At 46.4% G+C, this 18,492-nt stretch overlaps 6 protein-coding genes across 6 annotated transcripts; 2 read left to right on the top strand and 4 right to left on the bottom strand.

Annotated features, from left to right (window-relative positions):
• Positions 1 to 2,258: 2,258 nt before the first annotated feature.
• Positions 2,259 to 2,857, top strand: PADG_11521 (uncharacterized protein; the record flags this gene model as incomplete). The annotated part of the gene is made up of 2 exons (XM_010760680.1): positions 2,259 to 2,347; positions 2,629 to 2,857. 2 exons carry the CDS (start codon positions 2,259 to 2,261, stop codon positions 2,855 to 2,857), a joined length of 318 nt encoding a protein of 105 aa, XP_010758982.1.
• A 2,346-nt stretch (positions 2,858 to 5,203) lies between these two features.
• On the bottom strand, positions 5,204 to 8,369 carry PADG_02958 (uncharacterized protein; the record flags this gene model as incomplete). Its single annotated transcript, XM_010759910.1, has 5 exons — positions 5,204 to 6,640; positions 6,704 to 7,549; positions 7,630 to 7,846; positions 7,948 to 8,045; positions 8,169 to 8,369. The coding sequence occupies 5 exons, from the start codon at positions 8,367 to 8,369 to the stop codon at positions 5,204 to 5,206; spliced, it is 2,799 nt and encodes a 932-aa protein (XP_010758212.1).
• Positions 8,370 to 10,750: 2,381 nt separating this feature from the next.
• Positions 10,751 to 12,292, bottom strand: PADG_02957 (cell differentiation protein rcd1; the record flags this gene model as incomplete). Its single annotated transcript, XM_010759909.1, has 4 exons — positions 10,751 to 10,931; positions 11,020 to 11,395; positions 11,476 to 11,631; positions 11,731 to 12,292. 4 exons carry the CDS (start codon positions 12,290 to 12,292, stop codon positions 10,751 to 10,753), a joined length of 1,275 nt encoding a protein of 424 aa, XP_010758211.1.
• An 855-nt stretch (positions 12,293 to 13,147) lies between these two features.
• On the bottom strand, positions 13,148 to 14,370 carry PADG_02956 (uncharacterized protein; the record flags this gene model as incomplete). Its single annotated transcript, XM_010759908.1, has 2 exons — positions 13,148 to 13,233; positions 13,317 to 14,370. The coding sequence occupies 2 exons, from the start codon at positions 14,368 to 14,370 to the stop codon at positions 13,148 to 13,150; spliced, it is 1,140 nt and encodes a 379-aa protein (XP_010758210.1).
• Positions 14,371 to 15,803: 1,433 nt separating this feature from the next.
• Positions 15,804 to 16,737, bottom strand: PADG_02955 (uncharacterized protein; the record flags this gene model as incomplete). The annotated part of the gene is made up of 2 exons (XM_010760361.1): positions 15,804 to 16,294; positions 16,383 to 16,737. The coding sequence occupies 2 exons, from the start codon at positions 16,735 to 16,737 to the stop codon at positions 15,804 to 15,806; spliced, it is 846 nt and encodes a 281-aa protein (XP_010758663.1).
• A 911-nt stretch (positions 16,738 to 17,648) lies between these two features.
• Positions 17,649 to 18,074, top strand: PADG_02954 (uncharacterized protein; the record flags this gene model as incomplete). The annotated part of the gene is made up of 1 exon (XM_010759907.1): positions 17,649 to 18,074. The coding sequence occupies one exon, from the start codon at positions 17,649 to 17,651 to the stop codon at positions 18,072 to 18,074; it is 426 nt and encodes a 141-aa protein (XP_010758209.1).
• Between the last annotated feature and the right edge of the window lie 418 nt (positions 18,075 to 18,492).

Raw genomic sequence — 18,492 nt, 5'->3', positions numbered from 1 at the left:
AGTTTAGCGGGAATACCAAGGGGAATTTTTGGAAATTTTCATAAATTGATCATCAAGAATTCATGGAAGTGCCTCTGTGCTTATGCTAGACAGATTTCTTGTCAGGCGCGTGTTTTCCTTCAGGTTCAGCCGGTCGACCCCCCTTTAACCTCGACAAACGATTCTGTCTTACTATCATGTGTCACCTATGTTTGATTTTGAATCCGCCGATTCAAAACATAGCGAATCAGGATTTTCTCTTTGAGAACGAATGCTTAATGTCTGACCTGCTGAGAGAGTATGACAGTATTCAGGTAACGCCCTCGTTTGCATAAGTGCTCGAAGATCATTCTATCCAAGATGCTATCTGTAGGTACCCCTCTGGGAGAAGTGCAAGATATATGTGAGAAAGGGTTGGCGGGGATGGCCAAATATTACCCAAATCAATGCTGATGGGAGGGGTCAGTTTGTGGTGGTGTAACTAGGTCTGCTATATTTCCCTTTCTTTCGGATCCCAGTCATGCTCGAGGCCGGTTGGCTCGAGGCGAAGCTTAAATTCCTTCTTTTCTTTCTTTTCTTTTTCCATTTTGTTTGCTCTTGCGAAAACACCCTTTTTGCAAGAAGGCAGATAGAGCTGAGGGGTTTTGTTTCCTGTTCATTTCTCATCGTGCATGTAAATAGTAAATATCTAAAATGCCCGTCTTCCCTCTATCACTTTTGCTGCATAGCGTCCGGGGACTATACATGTGTGAATATGCCATTTCATGCTTTAACTAACTAATAGCAGCCTGGGAGCTTATAACGCTCTAAAGAGGAGGCTTTGTAGGCTAACATACCGGCATGTTTACGCGCACTCTTCCCACTGCTATCTCGCTCTGTGGGTCTAATCCGACCATCGACACCGTTCTCGATTTTAGAGGAATCCCGAGCTACCGTCACAATAACCCCCAAACTCAACACAACAATATCAAGTTACCATTCAGATAAGAGCGGTTTCCCACCTTGCTAGGAAGGGAAGAATCCCCATTTTCGTGGGTTTATGGCTTTTAGGAGGTGGAATAACCTTTGCAAGGGCTAGTTAGCCGGTTATTTTATGTAATTTCCCCCCGCAGACAATAACCGCCCTCGACAATAGCGAGCCTTTCCTTGAATTGTGCCAGACAGCCGGGATCGCATTTCCTTGCTGTATAAGTTCGCTAAAAAATTATATATTTTGCTCCCACCATGACGTTAAGAACTTTCCCGAGATGTCCGGTCGTCGCCTTTGTTTTCTATTCGAGAAGATAGCACATCCAGGTAAATCGTGTAACTAACTAACATTTAACTAATGCACAGCACATGCAAAGCATGTCGAGGACAACGCTTGAAATGAAGCGGTCACCAGTGCGAGATCGTGAATTATGAATAATAATGCATGTAAAGTTTTCAGGGAGACAATGCGATTCAAATTGCGGAAAACATTTCCCCGACAAGGGGGAGGGTTCTAAGCGACGAGAGACTCTTATAGGGCCGTGGTGCTTGATTGTGCTCCCGATGATGACAGACTTGTAATGCGGGCAGGTTGCACAACCGTTTGTAGGGTAATTAGGAGACCCCAATTGACGTAGTAAGTAGTAAGTAACATCGTGAAACTTGAGATGCGGGCAATATCCCCAGCTGCTCTGCTCTTCTCGATTAACTACTCTAGGTGCTAAAGGGAGGGAATGTAAAGAGAAGATCCCTTAGCTATCTCCAAATATCAGCACTGGCAATTTCATGGATTAACGACGCCCAAATGGATTAAGTGATTCGAGTCCGACTTCGGCCATTTCCCAAGGTAAGTTGACAGGGGTGCGTTGATGCCGATGGATGCCCGTGGGCTGATGATATTTAAGGTCCATTGACTAACTAGTTACCTATCGAACCAGGGCTGATCAGAACTATCAAAACCAGATATTGGTGGACAGCTTTCAGAACTGGACGGACCGCAACAACTGCGAGGTCGTCCTCAAAAATTATCCGAAAATTGCCCAGCAGAGTTCTCTCGATCGATATTGCTGGCAATTATCCTAAAATAGCCACAGAGTTCTTTGCTCAACAAGGTGGCAAATTTTCCTCTTTGCCCTTGAGTTGACCCCAGACCCATGACGCTTACACCGTGTCCCTGCCGCCCAGGTCATATCTCTTGTTGTGACATGGTGACAAGGCATTCACAAACCTCTGTGGGTGTGGATGGATGTGGTACTATTGCCGGCTACTTTCTCAAGCTTGTGTTAAATTCGAAAACTTGTTGCTGTGGTATGTCCGGTGCTGGTGCTTCAAAAGCTCACGTATCATCACAGTTGGGTTGTGATTGTTGCGACACAATACCTGATTCTCAGGACTGTGTGTATGTGTGTGTGTGTGTGTGCGTGTGTGTGTGTGTGTGAGTGTGAGTGTGAGTGAGTGTGAGTGTGTGTGTGTGAGTGTGAGTGTGAGAAACTGATTGAGCTAAAGCGAACACTACCATATCGTTCCATGGAGGTTCGCAAGCGGGATAGCTCTGAAGAGCTATTGGAATTTCTAACAAACCAGTCTCGTATATGCCATCTTCCAATCATGGTACTCAACCATCGTGCCAGGGGAGGTTGCCACTATCTTTATATTTTGCCACTCAATATTTGCTTTCAGAGCCATACAGGGACGGCCTCAGATCGACCTGTTAGTTTCTAGTCCAATATCAAGTTCCTGCTCCTCGTTTTGTTTCCAAGCATTCGCCCCCCATGGGATATCAGGTTTGACCAAGCTGAAAATGTCAACACAAGCAACAGCCCTCGAAGAAGCTGTTTTCACCTGCGGCGACAGCGACAGGGAAACGAAGTGCGGGGGAACTAGTCGCAGAAGCCAAGAGCTGCTGTAACCCACTGCCACCATGACTATGCATTAAACCATTGTCGCGACTGGGAAGATTGGATAGACGCGGAGTGTTGGCCCCTGATCACCGCCCTCCCGTCTCATCTCTCCCTGGATTCTTGATGAGAGGTGGGATGGAGCGGTGGCATGAAGGCTCTTGACATAGGATTTTCCTTCTCCTACTCTTGAAGCCCATGGTCCAATTCACTGGTGGCATTTTGGCAAAGCACATGCCATATGGATGTCCAAATTGCTCCCAGCGAAAAAGCGAATACCAACACACCTCTCACCCGCGCCATGGCTAGCTAGCACTTCAGCGCCATATATTGGGGTGGCACAGGACGCATCCAGGCCTGAAGCCTTTCATTTCCGAGCTATTTTGTTACATTGCATGAGGCATGCTCTGTGGAAATATAATATGCTGGCATGCAGCCTCGAAAACTTCGTTGGCCACTGCAATATCGGGCATACAAGGTACCCCTTAAAATGGCTTGCTATGCTTGGGAAAATAAATAACTGTTAAAGGTAACAGAAGTAAGAAAACGACGGAGTCCTTGAACGTAGCACAGAACATAAGCAAAACAAATTTCCGAATTCCTATTCTCATTTCTTAATGGGTTGGGGATAGATGGGAGCCTGCAAAGCAGTTTTCAACCTGTTGCCCTACATTTCAATCCTCGTTCTCCAGTTTCTCCATGCTCACTTTTATGATTCTTCCCTGCCCGAGGGCATTACTTCAACTTTCCTCCGCTCCGTACTGTCGTGTTTCGTTTGGACTTTAGGCCTGCATGGGCCAGTCGTACAACCGTCTACAGTGCATACCTAGTCTCACCATCCAGCTCACTATTATATCTCCGATTCAATTTCATTTGTTATTGAAACTTGTTGGAGGGTGACATGATTAGCTTGACAGCCTGCAAGCGCCGGGGTCCTGTGTCTCTATCTCGCGTTTGTGGATTTTTTATTTTATTTTCAAAAACAAGAATCCTTGCTTTCTAAACCAACAAGTCTTGTCGGTCTCATATTGTGTGCAGATATCAAGTCATCAGAATGATAGTGTTAGCGTCTTCCATGTCTATTGGAGATGCCGAGATGAACCAGCTGGTAACATATCCCGAAAAAGGGGAACTCCTCTCACCCATGTTTTCGAGACATTGCTCCTCTTAGCTTGGGGAAGCAGGAAAAATGCGTTTCAAGCCTGCCTTCTGTTAGGTATGGATAGTTCGATAGATGGAGGGATGTGTGTTGGAAGCTGGCTGATAAGCATGTTTCGAAAGGACCAACTAAGTGATTATCTATCCCGAGATTCGTCACATTTGGACAACGGGTTCCAGTATTCATGGACGATAGGAATTGAACATCTCTTTTCTTTTGTCTGCATTTCAGCATCTCAAATACATCCATCTATCTAATATCTGCCGGCTGGAGAAGGAGAGGAGACAATGGACTATGAGAAGATTTGGAGAAGCTTCAACAAAACATGAGCTCTGATAAATGAAGGGGTAAAAAATGCTGCAGGGCGCTTTTTGTAGACGAGTCGAGTTAAAAGTAAAGGGGCTAATGTTTCTCTAGAGAATGTCAAAAATAATTAAATTTGAACATAGCACCAAAACTATAAATTGAAGGGAAAATTTAACGGATTATGGTATCTTCATACCTCAGAGTTATAATTTTATGCTAACCTCACCCTATCCATTTCTCACTCTGCCAAACCATATCAAAACTCCTTGAAAGAGAAGAAAGGGTCCTAAAACCAGAACATCCAGGGTAGAGAAAAGAATAAATGGAGTTAATGATACATACAGGCACCATATATACACATGAAGTACAGGGGATATGGATGCTTGAATGATGTTACAAAAACAAGTAAGTGCACTATCAGCCCCTTTTTTCTACTTCTTTTATCTCAATCAACCAGAAAATGATGGAAAGGGGGAGAGAAAGAGAGCGCAAAATGGGATATGTATCATATCGTACGCATTTAGCGATAGGAGGCATATTGTTACCTATGCCTGAATAACAGGGGGAGCAATAATGAAACATAACGTAGTGGTTCTTGTGATTGAAAAGCAGCTTGAACAAAAAAGTAAAAATCCTGGATGATGCATACTTGAAATCTCCTATTTCCTTAATTCCCCAAGGCAGTACACAACGAGGAGTTTGCTTTGCTTGAATGCTTTTCCAAGGCTTCTTGTTACTTTCTTTTTCAAGATAACATAAGGAGTGGCGGGAAAAGTTGAGGAGAAATAACAAAAAGCGAAATTTTGAAAGAGAGGCAGCTCATCCAAGGCATTCATCCATCTATGATCCTGCCATTTAACCTGTAAAATATATCCTCGAATCGCATTGTCTCTCATTGATTATTATTTGATTTCTGTGTTGGCTGAACCAGAGTCGTCCCGAAGGCATGTTGTTGCTGTTGCTGTTGCTGTTGCTGTTGCTGTTGCTGTTGCTGAACCCGCGGTTGTGGGAGAATCACGCAATCCAAAACCTGTGGCGTTGTACCAGATATCTGATACTGATACTGATGCTGTCTCTGACTCTGACTCAGGTTTAGACCTTGCGCTACCGCCAACTCGTTCTCCCTCCTTCTCCGATCCTCCTGATCGGGAGTCATGTTCTTGACAGGTGGTGGTATAGGGGAATCGGGAGATGCTCTACCCATTAGCTTGGGACTGGGATGGAGTCTCTGTACAGGTGGCAGAATGGGCGTGGTCACCGTGCTTGAAGAGGTAAAGGATGAAAGAGGTGGGTGTGCTGGGGTGTGTTTTATGGGACTTATACCTGAAGTGGGAGGTAGAGATGGAGAGGGAGAGGTGTATGCAAATGAGTTCCTGGCTGGTGTGGAGGTGGTGGAGGAGAGAGAAGGGGATGTACGAGAAGGGTTAGATGGCTGGGCTGCTGTGTAAGCTGGGGAGGAGGTAATGGCGCTATGTGTGGGAATTTGGTGATGGACGCGCGGAGTGGCGGGAAGGGGTCCATTCGGAAGTGATGAAGGTGGGAATCCGGCTAGCGGGCCGACGTCTTGGTTTCCCTGCGTAGGGGACATGGAGGGGAGGTTTCGTATTGGGGATATGAAGGAGCCTGCTTTCGTTGATGGGGATGCGGAGACGTGTTGGGGGGTGAAAGAGCTGGAATTTGATCTTGGGTAGAGTCCTGGAGGTTGGTAGTGAAGAAAATGAGGGGCAGGTCCCGGCGGCTGAGTGTTGGGACGCGGGAGCGCGTTTGAGGCTTCGTTGGTAAGGGAGAAAGGGGATGGAGCCAATGAGGAGTTAGGCTGCTGTATATTGGAACGAGGGTGGGGACCAGGAGGCAGAGGATAGAGACCATTGTGTATTGGCTGCTGCATTTGGCGCTGGGGTGACGAGGGTATGGTCGGCTGGCTAGAGAGAGAGGTGGTTTGAGGGTTAAGTAACCGTTGCCCCTGGCTAATCTCAACCACAAAGCCATTCGTTGAAATATTGCTTTTTGGCAGTGGGACCGAAGGTTTAGCAGGGGAAGTAGATGGGTGTTTGGCCTTCTTCACTGAAGGGGAGATGGAATGATTCTGCCTCTTGCGTTTTTCTCCATTGGCCTTTGGCTTGCCAGTCGAGGGAGGGGAAGAAGAGGCGCCAATGCGGAACTTCAGAGGAGGGATTTTCGGTAGATTAGCCTCCTCTATACGACGTTTGCAGTCGCTACAGACAAAATGGAAATCTTCCTTTTCCGCTTCATCTTTTGGAATAACCAGACATTCGATATGTTGCCAAATATTGCATTTCTCGCAAGCAACAATATGAGAGCCATCATCCTGTGTCAGAACTTAGTGACCACTTACGAGCCGCACCACAGTAGAACGGCAAAGATGACTTACAAGATTCTCCCCATGAACACCACAACCCGAACAATCGAAAATCCACCGTTCCTCGTTCTGTAGAGCCTCGAGATCCTTCTTGCGCTTCTCCATCTCAGCCTTCAAATGCCTCTTAGACATCCTCGCCTCGCCGCTTTCAATCTTCTTTGCCTCCTCCGCTATCTTGGCCAGCTCCTCTTCATGCAATCTCCGTTTTTCTTCACGGTCCTTGAGACGCTGCTCCCGGGTCATCATGCGGTACAGCCGTTCCTTCTCAATCTTCTTTTGCTTCGCCTGCTCCTTAATCGCAGCAAGGCGCTCTGCTTCACGCTTTCGCGCCGCTTCTGCAGCTTCCATTTCCTGGCGTTCCCGGTCTTGCTTGCTTGCTATTCTGCTTGAGCGTTTTGCATTGGCCATGCGTTGCATATTAATCAATTCTTTCTCTCTTCGTTCTCTTTTCCTTCGTTGAGACTCCTCGACTTTTTCAATGATGGGGATGACATTCTCCACGAGCTGTTCTCGAAGGAACTCTTCGTTGGGATCTTTAGACTTTTTAATTGTTTCGAGGAAGGCGTTATACTGTGCAAGGGTAATAGCAATGCACTCCCATTTGTAGCCATGGTCAGATGAATCTTGTTCAGCGCCTCCATTAGCCTCATTCTTGGGCTCTTTATCCTCTTCATCTTTTATTCCAGAAAGTTTTCGCTTTTTCGCAGCGCGGGCAGCTGCTCTCGCCTTTTTGCTGTTCGCCTTTGGTTTAGCAGGCCTAGCAGCCGGGATGGGAGGGTCAGTTCGACGGTACAACCTGTTATCATCGAGCACGTAGTAAAGCCGCTCATCGCGATCATATCCAATTTCGTCCACGCGCTATTTAATTCAGCCAAAATCAGCACTCAGCTCCTCAAGAAGCAGCACAAATCTGTCCAAGGGGTCTACCAGTTACATACCCATTGAGTCTGCTCCGTTTCTTTTTGCTCCGGCATCCTTTCGCGCATGCGATCCGGATTCCAGAAAGTCCATAATGCTAATTGCTGCAAGATACGTATTCTTTGAAAAATATCGAGATCGTTGAATTTGATCGGCTCCTCTGCATCCCCGAACGGGTTACGGGCAGGTGCTTTTGCCAAGTATTGCCGCCTGGTATACTCTTCGAAGTTTTCCGACCTATCACGCCAAAATAACAGAGGAAAATTACTAACTTGAGTTTGTCTATGCCACCGGGGGGGAGGGGGGGGGGGGGAAGAGGTGTTGGGGGAGGCGCATACGTGAGTCCGCGATGGGATGAGACGAATTTTAGGAGGGTTAGTCCGATATCGAGAAGTTTTGCTGAAGGACCAGGCTTCAGACATTCCGTTTCCAAATTCTGTTGAGATCAAAAGAGTTGCGTTAGCAAATCAGTGTGTTCCTTGGCCTGGAAAGTAGATGAGAGTGGATAAAGGAAACCCAATAGAATCCCGTATGAAAAGAAAAAGCAAGGAAAACGCACATCAATATCGATATCATCGCTAATCTTCACCACCTTCCCGAAGGAATAGATATACTGCACAAGATTCGAAAACTCCCACATATTGCGCAGCTGGTAGAGCAGGCCATGTTCTTCTTCATGGCCCGGCTGCGGTTCACTCTTTTTCGCGACATGTGTACTTGAATCCTCGGTCTCCTCCCTGGCGCGCTTTCGCAAAACCATTACGGAGGTTATTTTCGCAGGAGTCCGCGGATGAGATCGTTTGACGCGAAATAAAAGGCTTATCTGGTCTCGACTAGAGATAGGTTCGGTATCAAGGTAGACTAGGGATCTGACCCAGACGGTCTGCGCGGCGGATGTTAACTAGGGGGGGAATAACGAAAAGGTGCCGGAAGCCCTCTTTTTCCTAACGGTCGTCTATAGTCTATTGTCCATAGACAGACATGCTTGAGGGGAAGCTCAGAAAAGATACTAGATCAATAGGAGAAATTGAAGAACCAGAGAGGCATAGAATAACAAACAAGTGACATGGGGGGAGTTGACAAGACGCCCAGAGTCGCATATATTTTTATTTTCATATATTGGAGAAAGTCAAGGCTCCTTGAGGCACGTCGATCAAATCGGGAAAGGTCGATAGTTCCAAGGGCTGGAGGAGAAAAGGACCAGGAAACGCTTTGGGTTAGAGGGGGAAGCGTCGCGTCTGCCAAGCCATATGCTGACTGGCGGGGGAAGATTGGTAAGCGCAAATCACCGAGTCATCTAAATAATTAACTAACTATTAGTTGATGGGTGTTTAAAAGTTTGGGCGTGGTTAGTCACTCCATATAAAATAACTAACTAGTTTACTAACTAACTAGCTCAGTCAAACAAGTTTATACACATTTCACAATAACTTACCAAACCACACTGCATATATTACTTATCTCTATTCAATCTCACCGTTCCAACACTGGTAAGAGGTATGTTAGGATTAGGATTAAGCTAAGGATCAGGGTTGGAGATGTATGATTAAAATCAATTCCGTCAAGAGCATATAGCTGAGGATGTGAGGGTATGTTGAGGTATGATATGCGTATGTAGTTTTAAAGGGGTAAGTGTCATGGTTTATTATTATTATCATAAACCTCGCCGAGTGCTTTTCCGCACAAGATTTAAAACCCATGTTCAACCCCTTCTAAACCACGTTTTAACTCTAACGCCCAATATGATGATATCATATGTTTGAGTAAGCGAGACATTGCCGCAATGCCAAGTAGGATATTAAAATATCATCAGATAAGAAAAGGTAGGACCTAAGCATGAATAGATCTCAACATCCCCCCCTAATCTTATGACCCCTTATTACTTGGTAAAGTCCGCCAGGAACCCTAACCATATCACCAACAAGGCCAGCATGGAAAAGATAGAATGGAAGGAAATGAGGCATTTGTATACTAATCCCATCAAACCAAGGGAGTCTGTAAAGTTTAACAAAAGTAAAATTGAACTAATAGAGCCTTCTCTCAGCCTCCTCTCATCTCTCCTCTTTTGCTCCCTTCAGAAAAACTTGAAAAACACCAAATCCTTTGAATAGAATAACTGTAAATTAAAAATTCTGTATGAGAAGATTCGTTCTGTATAAAAATACTACCTGGAAGGGAAACACAGAGAAATGACACTCAACCCTTAGCTAAACAAGACAACTTGCCCAAATGCTCATCTCTGCAGAAGCACATTTATTCTTTTCCCTTCCCACCCCCCCCCCCCCCCCCCTTTTTTTTTCCCAAAGGAATTTTCCCCATCTGTACCATAATCAAGATGGTAATGAAGTAGAAAGTGAATGTAAAATGATCATCCATGGCATGGCCCCATATCACAATCACAAATCGAAAATTAAAATCAAAAGATAAGACAATTCCAGTGCTGAAGCATAAAATTGACAGAGGGAAGCGACAGAAAAAGGAGCACCTTCGAAAGAGAGACTGGGGAAGAAGCTGGAAGATGTAAAACAAGAGGGGGGATCACGTTTGTGTCTCCGGGAGAAATGAAACATAAGACATGAGTATGACAACTGAGCAATGATGGTAAAATTATAGGCATAATTAAGTAAAATGAGATCATTTATTACATGACAACAAAAGCACAAGAAAGAAAGAAAGAATAAGGGAAAAAGGGGAAGAGAAGAGAAGAGAAGAGAAGAAAAGAAGAATAGATAAAAGATTCGCCCAACTCACTCGCCCAAATTACCTAGCCCCCGAGGTGCTATCAAAGCCAAATTGAAGAAACAAAACGCAAAAAAAGAGAAGATCCGCATTTTGAAACATTTCCTTTTTCCCTTGTACCCTGCCTATGATGCCTCTACGCCGAGATTTGCACAAGACCTTTTCTTGTTCGCCCCTATTTGGCAATTATTTTTGTCTGTTCAGTTCGTCCTACATCGTAGCAAATATGGATGTGACTCCTTATTTGTTAAAAATTCTTTCCCTCCGCCCACTATTATTAGTCTTTTTCCCTTTCTCTCTCCTTATCAGTGTATTCGAGTATTATTTCGCAGACAAAAGAAAACAAGAAAAAGAGGAATCGACAACCTACTTTCTTTGGATTTTTTTTTTGGGTTAGAAATCTTACATAGTGGCGCCAGCCGAGGTCCCGTCGACAACATTGTCAGACAGATTAATTAGAAGTTGAGCTAGGCAGCGTTTCGTGGCAGCATCATCACGCAGGACTGATGAGAATGTTGCATCGCGAAGGGGCTCCGGAAGGCATTGGCGGAGGGCTTCACGGGCGCGATTGTTATCGCTCAGACTAGATAGCAAGATTAGGAGCATAACTCAGACAACCGGGTAGCAAAAAAGATTAATAAGCAGGGGGGTCCTTAGGATAAGGAAAGTACCGAAGAAAACAACGAACGACATGCTTAAGCAGCCGCACAGTTTGCTGCTCAACAAGCTGAGTGACCATATTACTCAACACGGTTCCAACGGCATAGAAACGCTCATAAGTAGCACAAATATATGCAAGGCCAATATCATCCAGTAAGATCTTTTGTACAATAAAGATGGCAACAGTCTTGCTTAGTTCGGAGCCTGTTTCCATGATGCGAAGGCATAGGGGAATGATTTCCGTCGTGAGCAGGAAGTTTATGACGTCCGACGAGTCATTTTTCACCAACGCGCCGATTACACCAAGAGAGGTGAGACGGAGATATTCAAACGGACGAGATTTCGAGGTGGTGTTAAGAAATGGGTAAAGGAAAAGAGGGATATGTGCTGTATTTTGGCCAGGAGTCAGCACATCAGTTTTCAGATTATAATTTCATTAAGAGAGTTAGTGCCAATATTAATATTACCATTTAAGAAAAGAGTGCGCGTCTCGTTGTGCGAAGCCACACATTGTAACAGAGCGAGAGCATTGCAAACCCTATTCGAGGCCGCAGCAGTCAACTGGGATGGGTTCAATAGAGGATAAACCGAGATAATCTCCTGTAGTAGAGAGGTCATAACACCTGCCCCAAAATAAATGCATCAGTTGTTTGAAAAGGCGACAAAATGGTCAGAGCAAAAGCAAGGAGGAGGCAAGAGGACAACCTCTCATCATCACGTACCGAAGGAATGCCATATTATAAGAGCGAGTTCCGGCACCTGCTCTCTCTTCTTGCTAAGCTCCATTAAAGCAGCCTCTCGCCGAGCAGGATCCATAAGCTCAGCCACCCACACAAGGACTCTCCGATTCTCTTCGCTGATTCCCCCATCGATATTGCCAGCACCAGCAGCGGCACTATCTACACCGGACGCAGCCTGGTTACCAGCAGCAGCAACAGCGGAAGCAGCAGAGCTATTATTCAAGGCTATCCGATTGTAATGTTGGTGTTGGGCCACAGCAGCCGCAGCGGCAACCGCTGCCTGCGCTTGAGCATGCTGTTGGGCTGCCAGAGATGACTGGGGATGGTGCTGTTGGGACTGCGCCTGCTGCTGCTGTTGTTGATGTTGCTGTTGCTGCTGCTGGTAATGGGAGGGCTGTTGCTGCTGCTGCTGCTGCTGCTGGTGCTGCTGTTGTTGTTGCTGCTGCTGGTGCTGCTGTTGCTGCTGGATCCAGGAAGCGTCTGCAGCTGTGTGGGGATATTGATGCTGATGTGAGAAAAGGTGTTGGGATTGAGTCTGTAACATCGCGAAAATAGGAGTATGAAAGCCACCACTCTGGGGAGGTTGTCCCCGAGTGAATAACTTTGCACAACGCTATGAGTCAGATGAGAGGATAGGTATGGGTTCTGAGGAATAGATAGGGCAGAAAAGAGTGAAGAAAGGAAACAGAACTGGGTGGTTGAAGTCCGAAGTGCGAAGTCCGAAGTAATGAGGCACAAGAAAGACTTGCTGGGTTGGGAGAAGTTCGGACTATGGCGGGTCAGTTGATTCGACCGGTGATGACTAATCACCCCAAGGCACTAATAACACCCAAGGTCCACATCGGCAGCAAACTTCCGGGGTTCTCGATCAAATGAAAACACCAGGTATGAAAAGAATGTGAGTAGAATGTGAGCTGGGACAGCCAACAATCATTTTGTGCATTCTTTTCCTTGGCTTTACTTAAACGGAGCACTTTTTCAATGATATAACTAGTTTGCACAAGTTGAATTTATATCATTTTGGCCTAGTCGTTATTTACTTTCATCCCTAGCTCTTCGTTGAACCTTACATTCCATACATACATATTCCGCACCCGTCTGTCGTATCCCTGATATCCCTTAATCTTTCATAACAGGAAAAATTATCCGCATTATTATATACATAGTCGACATTTCAAATCGTAGACATATGAAGAGTGCCCCGTTCAAACCCCGCTTAACGCCGCATCATTGACAAACAAGATTCAAGACTAATAAACAAGAAATTGAAAATGAAAGGAAGTTCGGGAAACGCCAGAACATCGACACAAATGAATGGAGATCTATTCGAGGACGATGCTTTGGAAATCAACCAGCAGAATTCAGAGAAGTGGAAAGAGGCCAATCAGACAAAGAGAAATCAATGCTTCGTCGACCTCGATCTAGATCTTGACTTCGACTTTGTCTTCGAATACTGTGACCGCTTCGTTCGGGGCGCTGAGCTGCCTAAAGGAGAGGGGGAAATTGGTTAGCACATTGAAAGCAAATACCACCAAAAGAAACTTCAAACGCCGTGGCTGTCTACTTACTGCTACTGCTGCTGCTATAATCATAATAATAATACGAGTCCGAATATGACGCCGAGCTCGGAGGACCATTCTGCTTCTTTTTGCTCCTCAATCCAAGGCAAATCGCCAATGCACCAAGTATAAGCCCGACACTAGTCCACTTTCCCATCCCAAACAAGCCCGACTTCTTTGACTTTTTAGAATAGGAGGAGTACGAGGCTGAGCCCGCAGGCGGCCGGGAGGGACGATAACCAAACCACGTACGACCCGGTGGACGATTGTCAACGTCAGAGAACGATTGGGTACTACCGGAGCCGCTACTGCTTCCTCTCTTTTTTCCTAGTCCCAGCAGTGCCAGGATGGTCGTGATGGCGCCCTTGGCACAGGCGGAGAGGCAGATGAGGAATAGCAGGACAACTCCGACTAGGACACCGATGACGATGCCTGCGATTGCGCCGCCGCTGAGTCTGCCGCCTGTGGAGGCCTGTGGAGGGAGAGGTTGTCCGTCTGATCCGACAGGCGGGATGAATGGGACGGCTGCTGTTGGGTGGGCGGTGATTGTTGCGCGGCCGGAGCTGGTTGGTCTGGTCGGAGGAGTTGGGGCGGGGCCAACTGTTGGTTCGAAGGGTGAGCTTCCCGATTCAACGCATCGGAGTGCGTCTGTGTTGCAAGCTTGGGCGGCTGTGCAGCATATTGTCCCGCAGAGGGACTCGCCGAGATTGAGTTGGCATTGTACTTGATTTCCGGAGGTTGGTGCCGTGATTAATCTGCTCCCAGTCGACGTGACTGTTACCAGATCTGTGCGGACGTATGTCGTTGTGAAGGTTTCCCATTGGCCGGAATCTTGAGCTTTCGCGGGGGGGGAATTGACGCAAACTGCTTGATTGTTAGCGTTGGTGGAGCAAGTTTGCAATGCGGTGCAGCATTCTTGGCTGTAGAAGCCGCATGGCGTGCAATCGCGGCTGGCAAGATTGAGGTTGAAATGGACGGGGAATGGGAACGATTGTGTCAATGGCGCTTGTGAGAGGATGGTTAAGATGGCTAAGGCGCCTGAGGATATCCTGAGGCGCTGCATTTTGGTTGTGTTGAGGTTGGAAGAAGTCCAGTCTAGATCCTCGACTCAATGGGCGTCTATTGTTGTCTCTCACCAACCACCGTACGAGTACAGGCCGGTTCGTAGAGTGCACGACAACCCAATTTTGGACCTCTTGAAGGCTTTGCGACAAACGGCTGGAAGAAATTTTAGAGGTGAGAATACGTGAGGTGGATAGATTTTCCTCAAGCAACAAAACTATTCCCGCGTTGACAGGTTTGGCAAGATCTCAACGGATATGCAGAAAACGATACGACAAGAAGAGCACATCAATTCCAAACCAAGGAAAGTAAAACAGAAGAAAGAGAGAAAAGACGAAAACAGGAAAAGAAAAGAAAAGAAAGCCCTCCAAACTTGAGGTGGTGGTGCACTTGTCTAAGACCCAGCCCTTTCTTTTTTGTCCCGCCCAGCCACTTTTCTTATTACTACATCACTGTTCAGTTAGCTAGTGCCAACTCACCCAACCACCCTAATTTTGCAGCCAACACCGGCCCCCGTTGGGTGTAATGGATTTCGCCCTTAGGCACTTTAGTTAATAATTGTAGTTGTAGGAGAGCGAGCTAGAAATTCCCCAACTGCGGAACGGGGGATATTAATAATCGAAGAACAGACTGTTGTTAATAACGGTGGTGTGAGTTGTTCGTGCGCGGTACTAACAGCGTCTGCGTCATCCGAGTTTGGGCGGGGAAGCTTGGTGGATGCCGACCGGCGACTTGCCGGCGTGGCATAACAGGAGATGGTCAGAAACATGGCCAGCGAATATGTCAGGCCACACACAAGTATTTGCTTTTCGGCATGTACGATCTCTACTCCCGTACTCCACGCAGGCAGTAAATAAAGTGTCTTGACATTGCGGTCTGAGTTTGATGGGTCCGGATCTCCCGCAAAGGTACCAGCACCGAGAAAAGCTAATATGCTGACTAATTCGTTCACTGCGACCTAGGATCCTTGGATCATTGGATGGGTGCTTGATTTATGATGTAGCATCCGTCCGTCTTTGCAAGTAACGCAAGGGGCGTCTTGATAAGGCTTAAGGGTGGGAAATGGCTCCAACTTGTAGATTTGCGCTATAAAGCCACGAAATAATGGAGGGAAGACTGCAGAACCAGCAGAAGCTTGCCGGAGAACAGCCCAGCATCTATAAGTCATCGGCAGAAAGAAATAAGGCTAATCCCGATTGTTCACATGTACAAGGCCAATATACATATTTGTGGTGTCGTATATATCTTAGCACTTAATATGGAAAAAGAAGAGGAGAGAGATGAAAGGGAAATAAAGCAGACGCTTGAAACCCGACGTTAACCAAATATTAAAGGGGAAAGAACAAAAAAAATTCAGAATCATCACAAGATAATCACCACATATAAGAACCAAATATTAAAGTAAAAAAAGGGGGAACAACACCACAATTAAAATCAAACAATCATCCCCGCAACCGCAACTACAACCCCAGCCGCAATATCATACAACAATCCATTCCCACTCCAACCCCCATTCCGTCCAATCCCTCCGGAGCCCACTCCACCCCTAAACGCCGTACAATACCCAACCTGTAACCCATGGCAAGCAGCCGTGCTCAAACTTGAGCAGACAGACTGCGGATTCCCCGCTGTCGGCGCGTAACCGGCTACCGTTATCCCCTGCCCGTTCCAACCCCCAACAGTGACGCCGTGCACACCTCCCAGCGCCGCCGTACAGCTGGAGAATTGCGCCTGGCAGCCTGAGTAGGCGGTGACGCAGGCTTCTTGGTTGGAAAAGGTGGTTGGGATGACAGTAAACGGATATGGGGCGTTGGGGACAACCGAGGCGGTTCCCGGTGCGGTGGGAGTTGGGGTTAGGGGTGGAGTGGTTGTTGCGGTGCCTGGCTGGGGGAACATGAAGTTGGTGGAGGTGGTTTGGGAGGGGACTGGTCAGGTTTTTGGATATTTGTTACCAATTTTTAACTAGTTTATAAGATCGGGGTTATAGGGGAAAAAGTTTAGATATTTGCCCACCTGTCAGTTTACCAGTACACATCGATCCGCTGGGACAGCAGGCGATGTGATTCGCATCGTCGCGCGAGCAGACGGCATTGGACTGGCAGCATGCACCGGCAGCACCTAGCAAGGCGCAGCTGTTGAAACCTGCCGGACACTGATTCTGGCGCCTTTCTAGTGCTACAGCCTCTTTCGCATTGCGACTGTCGATAAAGATCGGGTTTCCATTATTATTATGATTATTATTATTTCTGTCGAAGAGCGGTAGGTGGAATGGGGAGGATGTGTCGGTGTTGTCGGAGTAGTCTTCTCGGACAGCGGCTCGGGCTGAGGTAAGGAGCAGCGGGAGGAGAGGGAGCGGGTCTAGTCGCATCCTTCGTCACGAGAAGGGAGAGAGGCCCGCGAGTGCTGGGTGAGGTAATATATAAAATGTGTAGATGGATGTGAAGTTGGGATGCGCCGTAGGTGTGTGGTTTATGTGGACTTCAAATTGGAGTAAAAATTCTCAATCCTTCATGTCAGCCTTTATAATATGTAGACAATTCCCAGACCCCCAAAAATTGAAAGCAGGGAGAAATGTGAATAGCGACATTCACATATTTCGGCGGAGATGAATACAATGTGGTTCAATTGATTTGCGATGGCGATGTAAACAAAAGGAAGAAAAGCCCATATACCAGATGTTTGACAGCACACGCTTGCCAAGATGTAGGTAGTCTCGCAATTCAATCTATTATCATCAAACTCATCAATGAAAGATGAGTATGCAGCTGACAGAAGTGATAAAAAAAAAATAAAAGTAGAAATCAATATAAAATAAAAAAGCATGATCTTGGATATTGTTCTCCAGAACCAAAAACCTGGCTCCCCCACAAACTGCCCAACCCGACTTTCATGACGATGCCACGGCAACCAGCGCCAAGTTCCAACAAATCCCGGACAGCCGCTCGAGATTCCAACTAATCTGGGTCAACTTCTCTCTTGTTGAAACACGGTTCTTTTGATTTTTTATTTTTTGATCACGTGGAGCAATTCACTGGGATTAGTTCACTTGAACATGGCAGTTCATCACAGGAAAACAACCTCATGCTCAACACACATCATGACATATTTCTGCCTGTTTGGACTAGGATATTCGCTAAGACTATCATGTCACTGAAGGAATTAACATTTGCCTCAGCCTGCTGAGATTCACTCTAGTCATGGCATAGATAACCCCTATCCCCTTGTTGGCGAGAATCAAGCTAACAGGACTGGGATTTACGCAGAATTGAGGACCTTCAAATGAGCTTAGATTTGAAATACTGGAAAAATCTTAGCACCCAAATGAAAGGCTATTCTACCTGCATATGTACGTCACCTTCGTCGTCGGAAGACATATTCCGCATTTGTGGGGGTGGGGGTTTATCTGGAATATGTCTAAACCCAGCCTACCTCGCACGATCTGAAGTTTGCCATCTTCCACTGAATGATACCCGTCCTACCGCGATTGCAGCGGAAGTTGCTGGGTCTCGAATTTTAGAAGTTTCAGGGTTAATCCCTCACATGCAAACATTGCAAGTTGCCGGGCAATATCGAGAACGTGGGAAACGGTCTCAGTTGGGAGAACACGAAGTCACACCGTTTCAAAGCTTCTGCGCAGCTGCGGACTGCGGATATGGCTCCAATAATCCGGAGACAAACTCATTTCGGGCCATGTTTTGGCATTGAATTGGTGTGTTCGTTATTTCGGCAACCAGCAGTACAACAAACGAAGGAGTATCTCGCCTTCTCGAACCTGCCCGGAGAACATGGCATATATATACCCATTACGCAAGCTTGCTTGCATGGAGGTACAATATGTTGGCTAGTTAAGTGGAAACATCAGTCTTTTTCTTTTCTTTTCTTTTTTTTTTTTTTTTTGGGCCAGCTAGAGGCGGTCAGTGGCGTTGCGCTTTGTTCATGTATGTTTTCGAACACATTTTCGGCTGAAGTTGCAAAAAGAGAACCGCTTCCTGGAGGGCTTTCCCTATCTAGTGATGGAAATGCAGCGCTGGCTCTTATCCCATTGCTCAGGAAACTTGATATTTCTCTGCATGATACTTGAGGTTTATGAGCACGCAACGAGAGCGGTATGGATTGCTTATGG

The sequence above is a fragment of the Paracoccidioides brasiliensis genome (assembly GCF_000150735.1).
Source record: "Paracoccidioides brasiliensis Pb18 unplaced genomic scaffold supercont2.3, whole genome shotgun sequence".
Lineage (NCBI taxonomy): Eukaryota > Fungi > Ascomycota > Eurotiomycetes > Onygenales > Ajellomycetaceae > Paracoccidioides > Paracoccidioides brasiliensis.
The sequence above is the reverse complement of the archived record's forward strand: the minus strand, read 5'-3'. Positions and strand labels throughout refer to the sequence as shown.